We start from the raw sequence: 17,997 nt of genomic DNA, 5'->3' as shown, positions 1-17,997 counted from the left end.
ATGAGTCGACGTCCATTGGTTCGTACGTTCTTTGCTGTGGTTGTGGTGCAGTGAATGTTCTCTGTGGTAATATTCGAGGTACATATTCGAGTTACTGATAATAGGAGTCATGATGCATGGTACGAGCCGTATGCTTCCATGAGTGTTAGTCATGCGTGACAGTAGAATCACCTTCTAGCCATTTAGAAGAAGAAAAACGTGAATCTTTGAGAGTGGAAGAGCACTAGTCGAAACATGCATGCGTCATGTATACTACCAAAGTGTCCCGCTACTACATGCCGAATCCTTAACTGCATGGCAAAAGAAATTCTTTAATTTTTCGATACGTAATAAAATACTTAGATTTTTAAAGGAGTGCTACGCGAAAGTACTCCAGTCACCCTGGGTATTGTCTCGATCAGAGTTTTTTTTTTCAAGCGATGCCGAATGCCGCCAACACAGAAAGGAGTACTAAGCGAAAGTAATTCAGCCACAATGGGTATTGGCTCGACCAGGGAAAGAAGTAGTATGCAAAAGTACTTCAGTCACGCTGAGTATTGGCTCGACCAAGACCACACATACATATGTATAAGGAAAAACTGTTCACAACACAATTATAGCTTGAAAAATGTTGGAAAGTATTTTTTACTACAGTTAATATAGTATATATTCGAGTTGATCCTGCGAAAATACAAACAAAGAAAAATCGTTGAAAATTCTACATACTTGGTGTTTTTCTCATAATTGTGAACAATCTAACCTTTTCAACGTGTGCTTAATGACTTTTAAATAATACATTTAGCTAAAATATAACAAAATAAAAGTGAATTATGAATTTATTTCAACGTTTAGAGTATAACTATGTATATTTAAGTATACAAAGTGAAAAATGTGAAAAAATTTCGTGAAACATTGTGATATACTAAGTGTTATTAATACAATTTTTTTAATTTTTAATCGGGAATATTTTGATATATATAAGTGTTAGCATAATTGATATCCCTTCCCCTATCCGTATATAGCCCATTTATATCGAAAGTAATTTTTTTTACCCGACTGCCAAAGTAATTGGAATCGTGCCACAATACTTATTAAGATAGTCATTCACATTAGTTTCGCTCAATATTCATTCCCAATAAATGGACCGAATCAGCTGTTCATATATCACTAGATTCAGCAGTTTGCGCTCTCGTGCCCTTGCATATTGCGGTATACGATTTTTGTATTTTATGTCGTCATGCAATCTTGCAAGAACAATAGAGTCCCCTTATAACGTTGAATGATGGCATCAACTACAAATGCTGAAATTTATTTTATTTGCTGGTATCAACACCCTATAATGTCATAATGAGTGAAGGCATAATTTCCGATTATTGGTATCGAAATGTAATTGGTGTTGAATTGTTGATAGACAGGTACAATATGTGTTGCCAATAAAAACAAGGCAGATTTTAAAATATTATTTTTGCTAATTTACTTGGTTACTTTTGCTACAAGTAATATAATAAGAGAGCGTTTGTTTAATTGGGTACATAAAATGGCTCACGATCGGGAGATTTTAAGAATGATCTGGGAGGGTCAAATTGCTATTTGCTTTCAAGCTGACTCGGAAGAAATCGTCGGTTTACAACAGCCTGAAAACTTTTACTTGATGGTCTCGCGTTTAAGTTATTTACCTCTAGTAACGGATAAGGTAAAACATTAAATTTTTTAAGCATGTTAATGTATGTAAAATTATTTTTTTAGGTTAAAAAATATTTTAGTCGTTATATATCACATGAACAACAGGACGGAAACATATGGTTTGATTATAATGGAATCCCTTTAAAACTACACTATCCAATTGGTAAGTTAAGTAATCTTAAAAAACATTCAAATTGACTAAAAACCAAAGAGGCCAGTCACCTAAATTTCACTGTTCACTGTTTTTGATGAATATCGCAGAGGCAACCAGATGCTACAAATCAAAATAGATGAGAAGATTTATTTATATCATATATTAACATTTTAAATAGCTCAATGACTGCATTAAAAGGGAAAATTTTAGAATAGCATCCTCCGATTTCGGGGTTAAAATTGGTATGTACGGATAGAGAAGGTCACATATATAGTTACCGCTGACTTATAGTTTTTGAGATATTTGCATTTAAAGTTCGAAAATTCAACCATTTAAAATTCCTATAACTTAGGTCCCAATATGACACAAAACTGTATTACTTACTACATAGAGTTGGCAAGATAAAGTCCGAGTTAATCGTCTTTCATGGCAGTCGAGTCTAGGTAACCGGAACGGACCCTGGTTTTTAACTCGGCATAATTCTAGGGGAAACTTTAGCATACGATCCCACGATTTCAGGGTTAAAAGTGGTATGGTTGGATAGGGCTGATGCTCCAGATTAAGAAAATATATAATTGTTGCCGCCGCAAACTTATAGTTTCCGAGATATTTGCATTTAAAGTTGAAAATTTTATCTTACATTTTCTTAATCTGGAGCATCAGCTCTATCCAACCATACCACTTTTACCCCTGAAATCGTAGGATCGTATACTAAAGCCGACCCTAATTCTACCGCGACGACAACAACAGCACTAGTCTCACATCGAGCATCTTCACGCGGAGACGGCTGGAGCGAAGCTAATATACCCTTCACAGGTGCATTTCCTTTAGTAATTATGTGCTTAAGTAAATCTAAAGACGTAACCGGCCAGTTGTTTTTATCCAAAGGAAAAGATTTTACTAGTTTGGGGAATATATCTCGTTAACTGAAAAATTCTCCAACGCAAGCATTTAACTCCGATCGTTCCGTTTGTATGGAAGCTATATGCTGAAGTAACCCGTTCTGAACAATTCTTTGGAGATTATATTATTACCTTAAGCAGTAATTCATGTCAAATTTCGTGAAGATACCACGTCAAATGCGAAAGCTTTCCATCCTTGATTTCGATCGTTCGGTTTGTATGGCAGCTATATGCTATAGTGAGCCGATCTCAACAATATTACATTATTTCTATGAACGATAACTCATACCAAATTTCGTGAAGATATATCGTCAATTGAGGAAGTTTCCCCATTTGATTCCGAACATTCAGTTTGTATGGCAGCTATATGCTATAGTTAACCGATCTGAACAATTTCTTTGGACAATACGTTGTTGCCTTAGAAAATCATCTCGAAAAATTTCAAGAAAATGTCGTTTGCAAAATTACAAAACGATATTTTAAAAACTGAGGGACTAGTTCGTATATGTACAAACAGACAGACATACGGACATGGCTAAATCGACTCAGCTCAACATACTGATCACTTAAATATATACTTTATAGGGTCTCCGACGCTGCCTTCTGGGTGTTACAAGCTTCGTGGCAAACTTAATATACCCTGTTCAGGGTATAAAAATTCTTCTATTCATGTCGACGAACTTGAAGAATACGTACCAATTTCCGACGGTTCTGTACCCTCATTTACAGTGGAGCTATTAACACCTTTACTTGCTAAGGACGAATCTCACATCCTCAAATGATGTGAAACAGATGATAATCCATGTTCACTCTCCATATAACGATTATGTAGGAAACTATTGAAAGTGGAAATAAACACATTAGAAGAATTAAACCTCACAAAAACGATGCTGCCCCAAGGCTACAAAGGACTCAACGACAATTAGACAATGGACGCGGTACTGCCCACATCTAGGTTAAACCTGATATGTTAGGAATTTCAATCAAATATACTACATACCATTTTCTTGACATTCTTATGATGCATTGCCATGCCTACTTCTCATCATCATAATGTCGTCACGCGTCGACTATCTCATTTCTTAGGTTAAGTGTAGGGCTGATTCTGGCGCTAAAGGTAACGGGTCAGAGTTCGCTGTTGTAGTTTGGAGACGAAGCGTATTCAAAAGACCTTAGAAGGCTGTGCAGCCTTCCCGAAATGACTGTAACCACTCGGCACTGCTCAACGTCCAAACACTCGCCCCATTTGTCAAATGCTCCAAAGGGATAGAGTTCTTAGCGAGAATATGTCTAAAGCTGAAAGATTTATGACAACCTTCCACGCTTTCACAGAAGATGATATTTTGGACTTCCTCATCTCAGATTTATATATAGCAAGTTTATACAATACCCAATCAAATTCCGCTGGAAGATCTGATCTCCGATAACTCCACTGTCCAGCAAAAGGGGTTTTCCTTTGCTTTTCCAAGTTTTTAACACTCATTAATCGCCGCTTAATTCAATAAAGGTTTCAATCCGCATTCCTTAAGTTCGTAAAAAATTTAATAACGGGATCTCCGCGTCCTTAATAAAGGGACTTTCTCACCAGAAACACTCCCGAATCCAATCTCTTCAAATAGCCGCTCGAGACTGACTGAGGAATTCGTCGATCGACGATCCGAACCCAACACACTACTTGTGGAAGTATCCTCTTGTATGCCTATTGCAGCCTTATTTTCTTCTCCACCGCACTCTTAGAGGCTGTGGGACATCCGCTTTGGCATTAGTCCATACGAGTATAACGTCACGCACATCATCGCTGCCTATATTTTCATTCTGCTAATTTCTGCCAATTCCTACTGGAAGTAGTCGTGTTTTCTAAGTGATTTTGTACTACCGTATCTCGATTTCTATGTATTTCTCATTTTAAATCGTTTTGAAGCTCGTATTTTGGTCTGTTTTCCAGCGTACGCATTTCAAAAACGTGTGTTCAGTGTCATCCTCGAGCATATCGTTGTATATACAAGACAGCTCTTATTTTTTGTCCTTTTTATATAAATATTTCCTAAAATGTCGATGCCCAGGTTTGAGTAGTATAATACCTCGCCATGTTTCTTTCTGAAGCACTCCGTTATATTTTTATACCCTGAACAGGGTATATTAAGTTTGTCACGAAGTTTGTAATACCCAGAAGGAAGTGTTGGAGACCCTATAAAGATATACATAAATGATCAGTATGTTGAACTGCTTCGATTTAGCTATGTCCGTCTGTCGGTATATATTCGAACTAGTCCCTCAGTTTTTAAGATATCGTTTTGAAATTTTGCAAACGCCATTTTCTCTTCATTTGTCGGAACTGCCGATATCGGCCCACAATAACATATAGATGCCCTACAAACTGAACGATCGGAATTAAGTTCTTGCACGGAAAACTTTCACATTTGACAATGTATTTTCACAAAAGTTGGCACAGGTTGTTTTCTAAGGGTACAATGTAATCTCCGAAGAAATTGTTCAGATCGGATTACTCTAGCATATAGCTGTCATACAAACCGAACGATCGGAATCACGTTCTTGTATGGTAAACTTTCACATTTTGCAAGATGTATTCACGAAATTTGGTATAGATTATTTTCTAAGGCAACAATGTAATCTCCGAAGAAATTGTTCAGATACAAACCGAACGATCGGAATCAATGGCTTGTATAGAAAACTTTCGCATTTGACGTGGTATCTTTACTAAATTTGACATGGATTACTGCTTAAGGTAACAATATAATCTCGAAAAAAATTGTTCAGATCGGATTACTATAGCTCCCATACAAACTAATAGTAACTAAAAGAAATACACCTGTGGGGGGTATATTAGCTTCAGTGCAGCCGAAGTTAACCTTTTTTCTTCTTAACTATCCTAGCCGTCCTCGTACGAGGACGTCTTTGCTCACAATGAGTTTGCTATTGCTTCAAAGTATCGCTCTTTATTTCCTCTTTTGTAGTGGTGACATTTATTATTATTTTTTCAACGTTAACATTGTTTTCTTTCAAATGCTATTAATTACCGATGCAGTTTCGCAGGCTTTACGTTTTCCCTTAATGTGTTGGCCCATAACTCTACTCCGTAGGACACGTCATGCATCATTCTATATTCTCCCTGAATGTAGATTTAGTGGAAGTCTATTTAAATGAAATATGCATAATTTACGTGATATATCTAAAATATGATAAATATGTTGCATACGAAGTAATATTGACTCTTGTTTTAATAAAGGGGTTTTATATGATCTACTATATCCTGAAGAAGATAGTGTGCCGTGGTATCTTACAATACATTTTTCTAAATTCCCAGAAGACGTTTTAGTGAAGCTTTCAACTAGGTTTGTGTTTTTTTTATTAAATACAATAATCTAAAATACAATTTATATGTAATACATATAATTATTTACAGAGACCTCTTGGAATCATATTTTATGTCATGTTTAAAGGAAGCTGATGTTCTGAAGCATAGAGGACAAATAATATCTTCGATGCAAAAGAAGGATCACAACCAACTCTGGCAAGGATTAAGCAATGATAAATTTGATCAGTTTTGGGCGATTAATAGGCGTTTGATGGAGGCTAATGGAGATCAAGAAACATTTAAATACATACCAGTTCGATTTTATGCTGATGTGAGTATATATCATTAACAATTTCTTATGCTAATAAAGTAATTCTTATACTCTCGCAATATGTTGCACAGAGTACAATAGTTTTATTCGCCTTACGGTTGTTTGTAACACCAGAAACTAATAGCGATAGTTGTAGGCGCTGCTGTAGTTTAAAAAATATACATTGCAATGAGATCGGACAATAACCACTTTTGCCGCCCATATAAAATTCCCAAGTTGGACGGATTTGCCCCATCAACTTCCTAACTAACCCAATTTCCGACGGGTATCCATCAGCTTCGCATCACTTCAAACATAAGTATATCGAAGAAAGATTATAATACCTGCTAAAAATTATCGAAATCGGTCTAGAGCTTTTCAAACCCAGATACCGTATATGAGACCCTCATTGAATATGGCTGACTTTTTTTTCCAAAAATATCTCTCAATCTGTGAGATAACTTAATCTAATTGATAGGTTTAATACTTTTCTTATCCTACAAAACTTCCGGTTATCTCTATTTCGTATGCAGAAGTAAACTTCTATCCTATTTCCAACGGAGTTGAGGTCTTCCTCTTCCTCTGCTTCCCCAGGGGAGTATTGCGTCAAATACTTCAGAGCTGGAGTGTTTTCGTCCATACGTATGACATGACCTACCCAGCGTAGCCGCTGTCTCTTAATTCGCTGAGCTATGTCATTGTCGTCGTATATCTAATACAGCTCATCGTTCCATCGAATGCGATATGCGAACGAACCAATAAATCTTTCGCAGAACCTTTCTTTCGAAAAATTGTAACGTCGACTCATCAGATGTCATCGTTCATGCCTCTGCACTATATTGCAGGACGGGAATAATGAGTGACTTATGGAGTTTGGTTTTTGTTCGTCGAGAGAGGATTTTACTTCTCAATTGCTGCCTATTCAGTCCAAAGTAGCACCTGTTGGCAAGAGTTATTCTGCGTTGAATTTTGAGGCTGACATTGTTGTTGCTGTTAATGCTAGTTCCAAGATAGACGAAATTATCTACAACTTCGAAGTTATGACTGTCAACAGTGATGATGGGCCTTGAACCCTACCAAGGTGGTTAGTGTGTCCATTCCACACTGCCAATTGGTACTGGAAATGCCTGGCATTTTCAGGGCGCTGATCAACGCATTGATTTGATCCGTTGTACTTTTTGAGTACCGTGGAGTTAGACCTTCGCAGGTAGGATCCCACGTTAAACATTCCGGTTGTCGTCAACAGTGACGTGAAAGACAAGTCGCAAGTGCGACGACTATTTGTTTGACGACGAGATATTTCGTCTTACCCTCGTTATTGGCAGACCCATTTGCTTTGCTTCCCTATCTAGCATGGAGAAAGCAGAACTAACGGCGCAGGTGTTGAGGCCAATGATATCAATATCTTCGGCATACGCCAGCAGCTCTACACTCTTATAGAAGTTTGTACTTGCTCGATTAAGGCAAAGCGTTATATGGAAATTAGGAATTGGGTTCAGTTTTCGCGATTTTTAGACCGTAAAGTGAAAATGTTATGCATCTAACTTGGGATTTTACTGAACAATGAGCGATACCTCGCCCAATGCTATTTTATTTTGGATCTTAATAACACGAAACCGTGCCGTGCCAATATTGTAGCTTAATTGTGGTACGTTATTTTTTTTTTTTTTTAATAACGGACTTTGTGAGCTTGCAGTGGTCAGTTTCAGGTTTTGTTCAAGTTATTGAGATAAACTTAGGAATAATGCGTCGAAGAAAATTGTCCGTTACATTTTTTCCTTACTGTGCAATTAAAAATTTCATATAAAAAACTTTTTATCTTAGCGAAATGGGATGCGCTAAAATATTAAATTTTTTTAAAAGCAACTTTAGTGTCTAACCCTAAAACCATTGCTCGCGTTATGATGATCATGAGAAGGCGATGAACGTTGTGTCCAATATCAAGAAACACCCAAGCATTTCGAGAAGGAAACTGGCTCAGAATCTTCCGTACGCAGGACTGAAGACGTACAAGATATTGAAAGTTCCGGAGAGAAAAGCAGTCAAGAAAGAAACCGCAAAACAACGAGCTAAGAAGCTGACGAAATATTTTGTTACGAAAGTCGAATGCTATATAATGCACGATGAGACTTACATTTTAGCGTACTCTTCTCAGCACCTGAACAGGAATTTTATACAGCCGATGAAATGTTTTTGAAAAATTCAAAGCCAAAAAAAGTTACAAAGTTTCCAAAGGAATTTCAGGTGTTACAGTTGAAGCAAAAAGAGCAGTTCATTCATTTGATCGGGTACAATCGTTTCACGTTCACTATGGTAAAACACCCTTAGAGTGGTTCCAAGATAATGATTAATTCAGCGAATCGGCCTAACTAATTAGAACATAGGCCGATTAAGAGATGGGCTTTAGTAAAAAGGGAGATGAAGACAACAAAAAATGTGACTAAAGTCCTTCAAAACCTTAAAAGAAAGGAGTATTCAGCAATTATGATAGTATCGGACACTACCATGAAAACACTAATTGATGGGGTTCTGAAAAAATTAATAATTAATATAATATAATTATTGTTTTCTTCTTTTTTTCAAATCTAAAATACATTTTTAAAATAAAATACATATTTTCGTTCATAATATTCGCACTACTAGTTTGAAAGATTTTATTCGATGCAGTGCTTACTAACCGAACCCATTCGGAGTATGTGTTGATATAGGAGGTTCTCCAGAAGAAAATTTTATATATAATAAAACTTCAGCCGCACACATTTAATTTTGAAGGCATTATTATTTAAAGTTCATAAATAGAACTTTCGTATACTACTATTTTGCTAAAATGTTACCATATATTTATGTTATATTTAATATTAATATAAAACTAATTGAACATTTTAACAATCATAACAGGGATTATTTATCTGCTTAGTTTTCAACTACATGCAAGATACATAAACTAAAAAATAAAGAGAAATTTTCAATTCAATAAAATACAACTACTTTACGAATTATAAATATTTTTTATTATATAATTATATTAACCCTCTCATGCCCGATGTTGCATATATGCAACATTTACATATATGCTTCTAAGTCCCGTTATATCAGTTTTTTTGACGCGTGGTTTTTTGCATTATGTAGTCTGGTTTATTGTGTAAGCTTACAGTGAATTGTTCTATCGTAAGCTATGCAAGGGTTCATTCAGTAGGCGTTTTTCGTGGAGTGAAACTGTCAAGATCGCGAAAAAAGGGGTTTACGCGAAAAGTGCTTAAAAAGATTAAAATATCTGTTTTATTGTTAAACCAAGGGAAAAATATGAATAAATAAACATAATATAGTTACTGAAAATAAAAATAAATCATTGGAAAAGTATTAAGTTTGTTTAAAATAATTTTGTAAAAGTGCTGTTGTCTATAGGCAACATCCTGTAATTAACGAACCAGGACATTCAGGACTTTGAAATTTTAATCACTTCATACTTGAGTTAAGACTAACACATATCTGTCCTAAAAAATGTTTTAGCTTCGCCCACTTTAATTCGGGCATGAAAGGGTTAAGGCTCAATAAGTTTTATAAATGGACCTTTCGTTCTTTTCCGAAGAACTCCTTTCTTAATTGATGGCTTTGCAAAATATCTCTTGTTGGTCAATCCCCGAGGGTCCTCAGTTCTCGGAATTGGAAATATTTCTTATATACATAAGTATATGTAACTTTATATCTATCCTAAATATTATATTTTTTGAAAAAAGGAAAATTCATATTAAATGGGTATATTTAATTGTATTTATAATACTCCAATTACCCATAGATAAACTAATTTACTTGGATAATGATTATATTATCTCTATAATATTGCACATATTTTCAAAAAATATTATTTCTTCATTTTCGCATTTATAGGAAGATACCTATATACAAAAGTTGATAACACCTATAAACAAAAACGGGCAAAAGAAAACTGTTGGTGAAATGATGATTGAGATGTCGACACCACTTAAAAAAGTTGGTAAGTTTAAATACACTACTTGTCATTACATTTATACCCTGAAAAGTAATATAAAGATTGCCACAAAGTTCGTAACTCCGAGACCAAATAAAGCACATATATAAATGATCACTGACGAACTGAGTTGGGTTAGCTAAATAAATAAGAAATTTGCACACCTAGCAACTATACAAATTAACCAATAAAAATTTCCTTGAATGGAAACTCTAATTAACAAGATATATTGGCGAAATTTGGCAAAGATTATTATCAAAGGCAGCGTTACAATTTTCTTACAAATTGTTTAGATCGGACCACTGGCAGACAAAATGAGCGACCAAGATCTGTTTCTATTACGCTATAATAGATTTGTTAAATTTATTATTCTTCGGTGCAGCCGAAGTTAACATTTATTCTTGTTTTTATTAATATCCTTTCTTTCTTTTAGTTGAAGTTCGGACCCAAGGTATCAGCATACACGATGGAGCAAATTTACAATGGTTATCGGAACATTTAAGTTATCCTGATAATTTTCTACACTTATTTTTAGTTTATGAATCAAATATTTAGTAGTTAATTATATTTTAGAGTATAGATTAGGTAGACATTCAATTTTGATCTGATTTTGCCGCAAAAGAAAATTTTATGACCAAAAAGTAGGAGAAAAGTGAAGATATGTGTATGGGAACTTATAATAGACCACAGCATTTTTTATGATTTTTGTATTTGATTCGGTTTCTCTAAGCTTTCTCTTGCTGTTTCCAAGTTTGCAAATAAATTTCATTTGGTACAAAAATACGCGAAGTGTTTCCGTTCAGGTTGAATAAATTATTTCATAACCCGAATCATGGTTAATGCTTGTCTGAAGGCTGAAAGTTATGGATAAATAAAGAGTAAAACAAAAACCAAATATAGTTAAGTCTTTGTACTTTTATTATACTTATTTGATTGCAGCTCATTTTATTTTATAACTTTAGCTATACAAGTTTAGAAATAACTTCAAAAAATTACAAATCTTATATGAGTACGTATGACATGCATAAATTTCCTTGTAAATTTTCGATTTGATTTAAAGCTTTAATTCTTAAGCCACTTTTTAATTGACATTTTAAAACCGGTGATACATATCCTGTGTAGGTAAATAAAAATATACTTATATCCTAAATAATTTTATTCCATTTAATATTGATATGTTGATACATTAACTCTCAAAATTATTGCATTTTAAATGTCACGGTTTTACATTTTGCTTACAACTACCGAAAACTACCCATTTGGGTGTTTATTTACATCCGTAGATACTAATAAATTTTATCCACTTAAAGGATTATAAAGATAAATATATAATTATATATATGTTTACAGTTATTGCCATAATTTTTAAATACAATATACAGCCTTCTATAAATCTCTCTAAAGATTTTTTGATTTTTCCATTTTTTTTTTTTTGAATTTAAATAATCATTACTTAAAATTTGCTGCATATGTGTATACACAAAATAATGTATGTAAATGATTACAAATTACAATCTAAAAAACTTAGGCATACAAAACAATGGAAGCATTAGTTGCCGGTGGGTTTGAGTTTGTGTCTTGATTTAACCATTTTCGAACGCAATTCTCTTGGCATGTCAAATTCTCACAGACTGCACGTACTTGCAGATCAATACTACAGCTTCTTTTTTCATTTATTCTGTAATACTCCTCTTTATATGAAGATTCGCTATATGTTGAAGATGAACTCTCATATCCTGAAACAGGAGACCCTTCGGCACATGGAATCACGGGAGATGTAGCTGACATTGAAGTCTTATGAAAGGCACTTGGAAGATTTAACGGCTTGCATCTTTGAAAGTACGTACTCTCTACATGAAAATTATGATCGGGAATATTTGACAGATTAAAATTGTTTGGTTTTCCATCACTCTCTATTTTATATAGTGAAGATATGCAACTCTCGTTTTCATCGGAAACTTTTTTTTCTGAAATTTCCTCATTTTCATCAAATTTATCATCTTTTTCGTCAAGGAGATATGGTTTAAATAATTTTACTGGTTTCGGAGGAGGTGACTTAATTTCCATTTCAACTTCGATGTCATCATCATCATCACTTTCATTAGGTTCTTTAACTTTTGTTAATAAAATGGAAGAATTATTTTCCGAATTTCTCATGTGTTTGTTTGGTTGATCATTCCTCGAAATAACCTTCCGCTTCCTAAAAGTCAAATCGACCACATTCTCGTTTTTATTTTCAGCCACATCATCAGTACTTGGTAAATATCTTAAACTACAATTTATGTTCTCAGCATTCTCACGTCGAGAGCCAATAGATAGATCGATTGGCGTAACAGTTAGGCACGGTGTGTTTGATGATTCTTGTGTCGCGTTATAGTTTTGCAATGCATATTCTTTTTGATTTCCATTTTCAATGTATGCACTTTGAGGATATTTATTTAAAGATTTGCGGCCACAGCAATCTTCAATGTTATCCACAACAATTTTCGCTTCACGTTCGTTCAATTCAATTGAATTAATTGCCTCACTTCGTTCGAATAGGACTTCCTCTGCCGTTATGTTGGTTTGTGGCGAACCTGAAGAAGCCAAGTCAGTTGAAGACAAAACAGTCACAGGTAGACAAGTTGACGACATTAATGACGGTATTGTTGACACCCGAGATTGTGGTTGTAACAGTGTATGGGTATGCGGAGGTAAGTTGTATGGGTAATGCCGATGGTGTTGCGGGGAAATATGTGTTAGAACGGGTATCGGTATAGACATATTTGAAGAGGCATGAGTGTATGGTGTATCGTAATGATGATGATGATGGTGGTGGTGAGGCTGAAGGTGGTGAGTATGAAGAATTGGTGACGATATTCCTGCAGTGTTGCCACTTACTACAGTCTGACATAGTGGTGACGATGTATTTGTAGTCGAAGTGCTGGCGATAGCTATAGCACCCGCTGCTGCAGCGGCCGCCACCACCGCGGCCAAGTTCGCCGCTGCATAGACCCCTTGTGTTGATGCATTCGTTGATGGAACCACAACTGGTATTGATGGCACTGTTGTAGAATTTGTAGCGACACTGTGTCTGGCTGTGTCCAAGGGCAGTTGCTGAGGTTTACTTTCAAAATGATGGTAGCCAAACTGACTATTACTATTCGTTGGGATCATAATTGGCCCTTGCTGATGTTGTTGTTGATTAACGTTATGAAACTGATGTTTTAAGCCACTATGATTTATACTTGCAACTGAAGATCTTAAATTCGATTCACATTGTAACCATTTTTGAATTTGTCTCCTATGTATATTATATTTTCTGGCCGTTGCCCGTTGATTACCTTTGCAATCGCTGTCTTTTCGATATGATTCTAATACTTGAAGCTTGAAATGAGGTGTAAATATTCGGCGAGAACCCATTTTCGAATTATTTGTGAGATTGTTCGCACCGCCATTACTTGCCATATTTGTTGTTGTATGTGTGTTTTGTAAAATATTTATTGCTGCTGTTGGCACTTGTGTATTATTTGACTTAGATATCATTATATAAAAATCATTAATAATTTTAAAACAGATTTTATCATCCAAAAATACAACGTTTGGACAACCACAATTTAATTATACCGCTCGATAACCTTTTATTGTTCTCAAAAATTATTATATTCCCGTATGTAAAAATGCGACTTTCTACGATACACGTTCGATTGCGCCGTTTCTTCTTTCCACACTAAACGATTAGCAGCAAAATTGCTCTAGCATTTGCCAGACATTCTGGCTCGGTTCATCTTCTATGTATTTGTAACTACATGGCGCTTATATGTATACATACTTACATACAGTCATGAAGTATAGCGGACGGAACAAGTGAACGATGCAAGTAAGCATTTGTCGTTCTAACCAATACAAAGGCAATTCAACTGTTGCTTTAGTTCAAATACGTACAAATGTATATACATATGCATATGTAGATAGTGTACACTGTACATTGTATAGTCAGAACGTGTTTTCCCAATTCCGAGCAGTGCTTATGTGTTTAGTATCTGTGAGTCATGTCATGAATATGTGTAGGTGAACGTGTCCAGTGTTGTATTTTAAAGGCAGCCAAAGATTTAATTTTTCAAAGAACTCGCTGACTAGCAAGCAATAAACATTTGCTTATACATACATCCATTCACACGTTTGTATGTGTGTATATTTACATTATGGCGGTAAATTTGTATATAAAAATTACAGTACAAATATACATGTACATACTATACATACATATGTACATACTCTTAAGTCTTTGATCTGACTTGGCCATCCTTTTAATTAATAACCTCTGACAACGCTTATCCATACATTTAACACGTGCATAAATACTTCGTGAATGCGAAACTGATATATGTATACTAAAGTTTTAAAGAAATTATATTAAAATTAAATTATTGTCACCAAGGCAAAATTTTGCAGGTTGCACCATCAGCGAGTTTTTCTACGACGTATATATGTACATATGTTTGTATGTACATACATGCATGCTAAGTAGATGTATAAGTATATAAATACATATATGTACATATAAATGTATGTACAAACATATGTATGCATGTATGTATGTACATATATAATATTAACGCATTTCATATATTCATATAATATAAAATTTATCCATGTTATGTACATACATATGTAGATTAAAAAGGCCTGGCCGAAATTCACAATCTGAATTAAAATTTAGTAATAATTGCTACCATCGGCAGTAAAAACATCTCCGTTTTTTATTCTAACAAATACTAGCAGAATCTGGTGTCTCTAATGCTCATATGCCCATATGTTAATATTCGCGCTTTAGGGCTTATGTTTAAATTTATCGAAGCAGTTCACTGCCCTCTAATTTAGAACTAAATTTCTTGAAAAAAAGTTCCAAATAGAAAATGCAATTTTGGGATTTTAAGGTAGTTTTTGCAAAGTTAATATTCACAAAATGTCTGTCTTTAAATATGAAGTATGCGTATGCAATATGTTTCATGTCAAAAATGTAATAATGCAAAAAAGTATGTTGGAATAACAAAGAATTCAAGATCTACTTATACTTGCTTGCTGTGCATTTTAACACATGCTCCATATTGGTACACTATAATAAGTTAAAAATTAATGAAAATTGAGATAACGTTTATAACCAGGTTCAAAATTCGCTAGAAGCCGCATATACTATATGTATTTTAAATCGTTTTCGAATCGGCCAAGAATAATAATTTAACTTAAAGTCAGCATTAAAATGAGTTAATAATATACTTACATATTATATTATTTCGCTGGTGATATGATCCTTAGACAATGTGAGACCAAATAAAGTATCATTTTATGAATGGAGCCTGAAACCTAAAATTATGTATATGCAAAATTATTTTATATAAATATAAATTTATGTATGTTCACATGTACGTGTAGTATGTTTTTATGCGTACGTACATACATATGTACATGTATGTATATTCATTTGTGCAAAAACATCTCAAAAGTTATATTCAGATGAATATTATCGTAAACATAAAGCATGTGAAACGATCCGCATTTATTTTATAATTATTGTACTATACATGTAATACATGTAAATATAATGCAGATATATGTATGTATGTATACAATTTATACTGGGACTAGCTATCTGTCCCTGTGCTATCAGATATGTGTATGTATGAGATGATGTATGTTAGTAAAATTTTTATAAATACTTATGTATATTCATAATTGTGTGGGTACTTGTTTCATACCAACGACATAAAAAACGCCTACATGCTAACGTGCAAGTAATATACCCGAAAGTACACACACGAACTCATATGCCTTTGTATACGTACATATGTCCGCTAACACATAAATACGCACACAGACCCATGTCCATACGTAAGCGTCTATCCGTGCTTCTGAATATGCAAGTAATGTATTACGAATGTTCTTTCTGTTTCAAACAGGTTTTCCAACCAAATCAAACTAAACGTACACTGTTGTCATGTTTCGTTCACGGTGCTGAGGTAACGGCCGCTATGACTCGTTCCCTACGTTGTTAAATTGTATTAAAAAGGCAAACAAATCAATCCCCCGATGAATATACATGTACGTTGCTAGTTTCTTTTTATCACATCATTTCTTGTTTCAGACACTGAGCATTTACAGATAAACTTGTTTTCGTGTTTCGCGGCGGCGTGTGCATGAACACATGTACACTTACACACATGCACACAAAAACGGGTACGTGTTCATTCAAATACTTGTAATGGTATGTGTAGACAAGTGCCAATGAGTACTGCTGTGTAAAGAAACTCGTATTTTCAATTGTAGCTCCACGAAAATGTGGCAACAACGCATGATCGGAGCAGACAGAATGTCGCCAGCTCTGGCGGTTATGCCAGACACTTAGTCGGGTCTTGTTTTCCCCTCTTTGGTGCAAACAACAAAAATCTTTATACAAACATCCGAACGTTTATGCGTGCATACACACATAAGTGTATTTATATTTAAAGTCATTTGAATTTAGATATGTACATACTTATTTACGTCCATATACATTTGGATTTATGTATGCATGAATTTGCTTGGGTATGTGCATGAGTAGATGCATTCGCATATGCACAAATTGATGTGGATGCATGCTCGTATTTATGTATGTATGTATGTAAGTATATACTACAAAAAGTGTAAATATTCTATGAATATGTTCGATATGGGGATATATTTCATATTTCATTATCTGTACTATATGATTACATATACACATATGTATGTAAATTATCCACCGGTAATTGATATACATACATACATATCCACATTAATATATAAGTATATGGTTTGTATATACATATGTACATATAGGCAATGAGTAATTTAAATAATTACATACATACTGTACTTATGTATATACAACAGCCACATGCGGGTGTTTAAAAAGATAACATTAACAGAATTTGATTTGTAGGTATTATTATTAGATTTTTATGGAAATATGTAATATATCTAATAGGCAAGAAAATTAATAATAATGGAATCCGTCGATCGTTATACGTTTACATACAAGAAAATTGTATTGTTTTAATTGTTTGTTAGAAATTAACTTATAATAAATTAGACTAATCAGTGCGAAATTCTTCTAATAACGCTCACAAAGTCAAATATCTGAATGTATTTCGTAATAGTTGCAAAAGGTTATCAACACATTACATACATAGGAGAATATGAAGTTGCACACTACAAATAATTTGGTATTTGCAAGTATGCAAAGTACGATATACATATGTATGTACATACATACATACATACATATTCCTATATGCACATATATACATATGTATGTATGTATGTTTAGTTAGTACATGCTATAAAATAATGAACATTGAAGTAGTTACATGCATATAATACATATGTACGTATGTATATTTTATTCAGGGAGAGTTTAATAATAAAAATTTCCTTAGTTACTTTATAAATACGAGTACATACTTCTTTTGATAATACAGAAGACGCTCGGAAATTAGAACCACTTTGTTTTTGGGGTAGTTCTAATGTCCGAAATGTTCTAATTTCTGGACGTTTTTTTTAACGTAAATAATAAAACTAAGAGTTAAGCCACTTCCAAAAACTATATAAAACATTTTTTTATTTATTTTCTTATTTTATTTAAAAACATAACAATTCAGTCCATTA

At 34.1% G+C, this 17,997-nt stretch overlaps 2 protein-coding genes across 2 annotated transcripts; one reads left to right on the top strand and one right to left on the bottom strand.

Annotated features, from left to right (window-relative positions):
* The first annotated feature begins 1,374 nt into the window (after positions 1 to 1,374).
* LOC105226856 (autophagy protein 5) lies at positions 1,375 to 11,115 on the top strand. The gene is made up of 6 exons (XM_011205965.3): positions 1,375 to 1,672; positions 1,726 to 1,825; positions 5,966 to 6,071; positions 6,143 to 6,365; positions 10,233 to 10,338; positions 10,766 to 11,115. The coding sequence occupies exons 1-6, from the start codon at positions 1,517 to 1,519 to the stop codon at positions 10,885 to 10,887; spliced, it is 813 nt and encodes a 270-aa protein (XP_011204267.1). The 5' UTR covers positions 1,375 to 1,516; the 3' UTR covers positions 10,888 to 11,115.
* A 112-nt stretch (positions 11,116 to 11,227) lies between these two features.
* On the bottom strand, positions 11,228 to 14,211 carry LOC105226871 (uncharacterized). Its single transcript, XM_011205989.4, has one exon. The coding sequence runs from the start codon at positions 13,855 to 13,857 to the stop codon at positions 11,857 to 11,859; it is 2,001 nt and encodes a 666-aa protein (XP_011204291.2). The 5' UTR covers positions 13,858 to 14,211; the 3' UTR covers positions 11,228 to 11,856.
* Between the last annotated feature and the right edge of the window lie 3,786 nt (positions 14,212 to 17,997).

Source organism: Bactrocera dorsalis, chromosome 4 (assembly GCF_023373825.1).
Source record: "Bactrocera dorsalis isolate Fly_Bdor chromosome 4, ASM2337382v1, whole genome shotgun sequence".
In the NCBI taxonomy this organism is placed as follows: domain Eukaryota; kingdom Metazoa; phylum Arthropoda; class Insecta; order Diptera; family Tephritidae; genus Bactrocera; species Bactrocera dorsalis.
Note: the sequence above shows the minus strand (reverse complement) of the source record. Positions and strands in the feature narration are given on the sequence as shown.

What these genes read in the sequence shown, in the direction of transcription:
- LOC105226856 (XM_011205965.3), top strand. Translation starts at nt 1,517, where the DNA reads ATGGCTCACGATCGGGAGATTTTAAGAATGATCTGGGAGGGTCAAATT. An exon ending in TACCTCTAGTAACGGATAAG is followed by an intron (nt 1,673 to 1,725) that starts GTAAAACATTAA and finishes TTATTTTTTTAG; the next exon opens with GTTAAAAAATATTTTAGTCG. An exon ending in TTAGTGAAGCTTTCAACTAG is followed by an intron (nt 6,072 to 6,142) that starts GTTTGTGTTTTT and finishes AATTATTTACAG; the next exon opens with AGACCTCTTGGAATCATATT.
- LOC105226871 (XM_011205989.4), bottom strand. Translation starts at nt 13,857, where the DNA reads ATGATATCTAAGTCAAATAATACACAAGTGCCAACAGCAGCAATAAAT.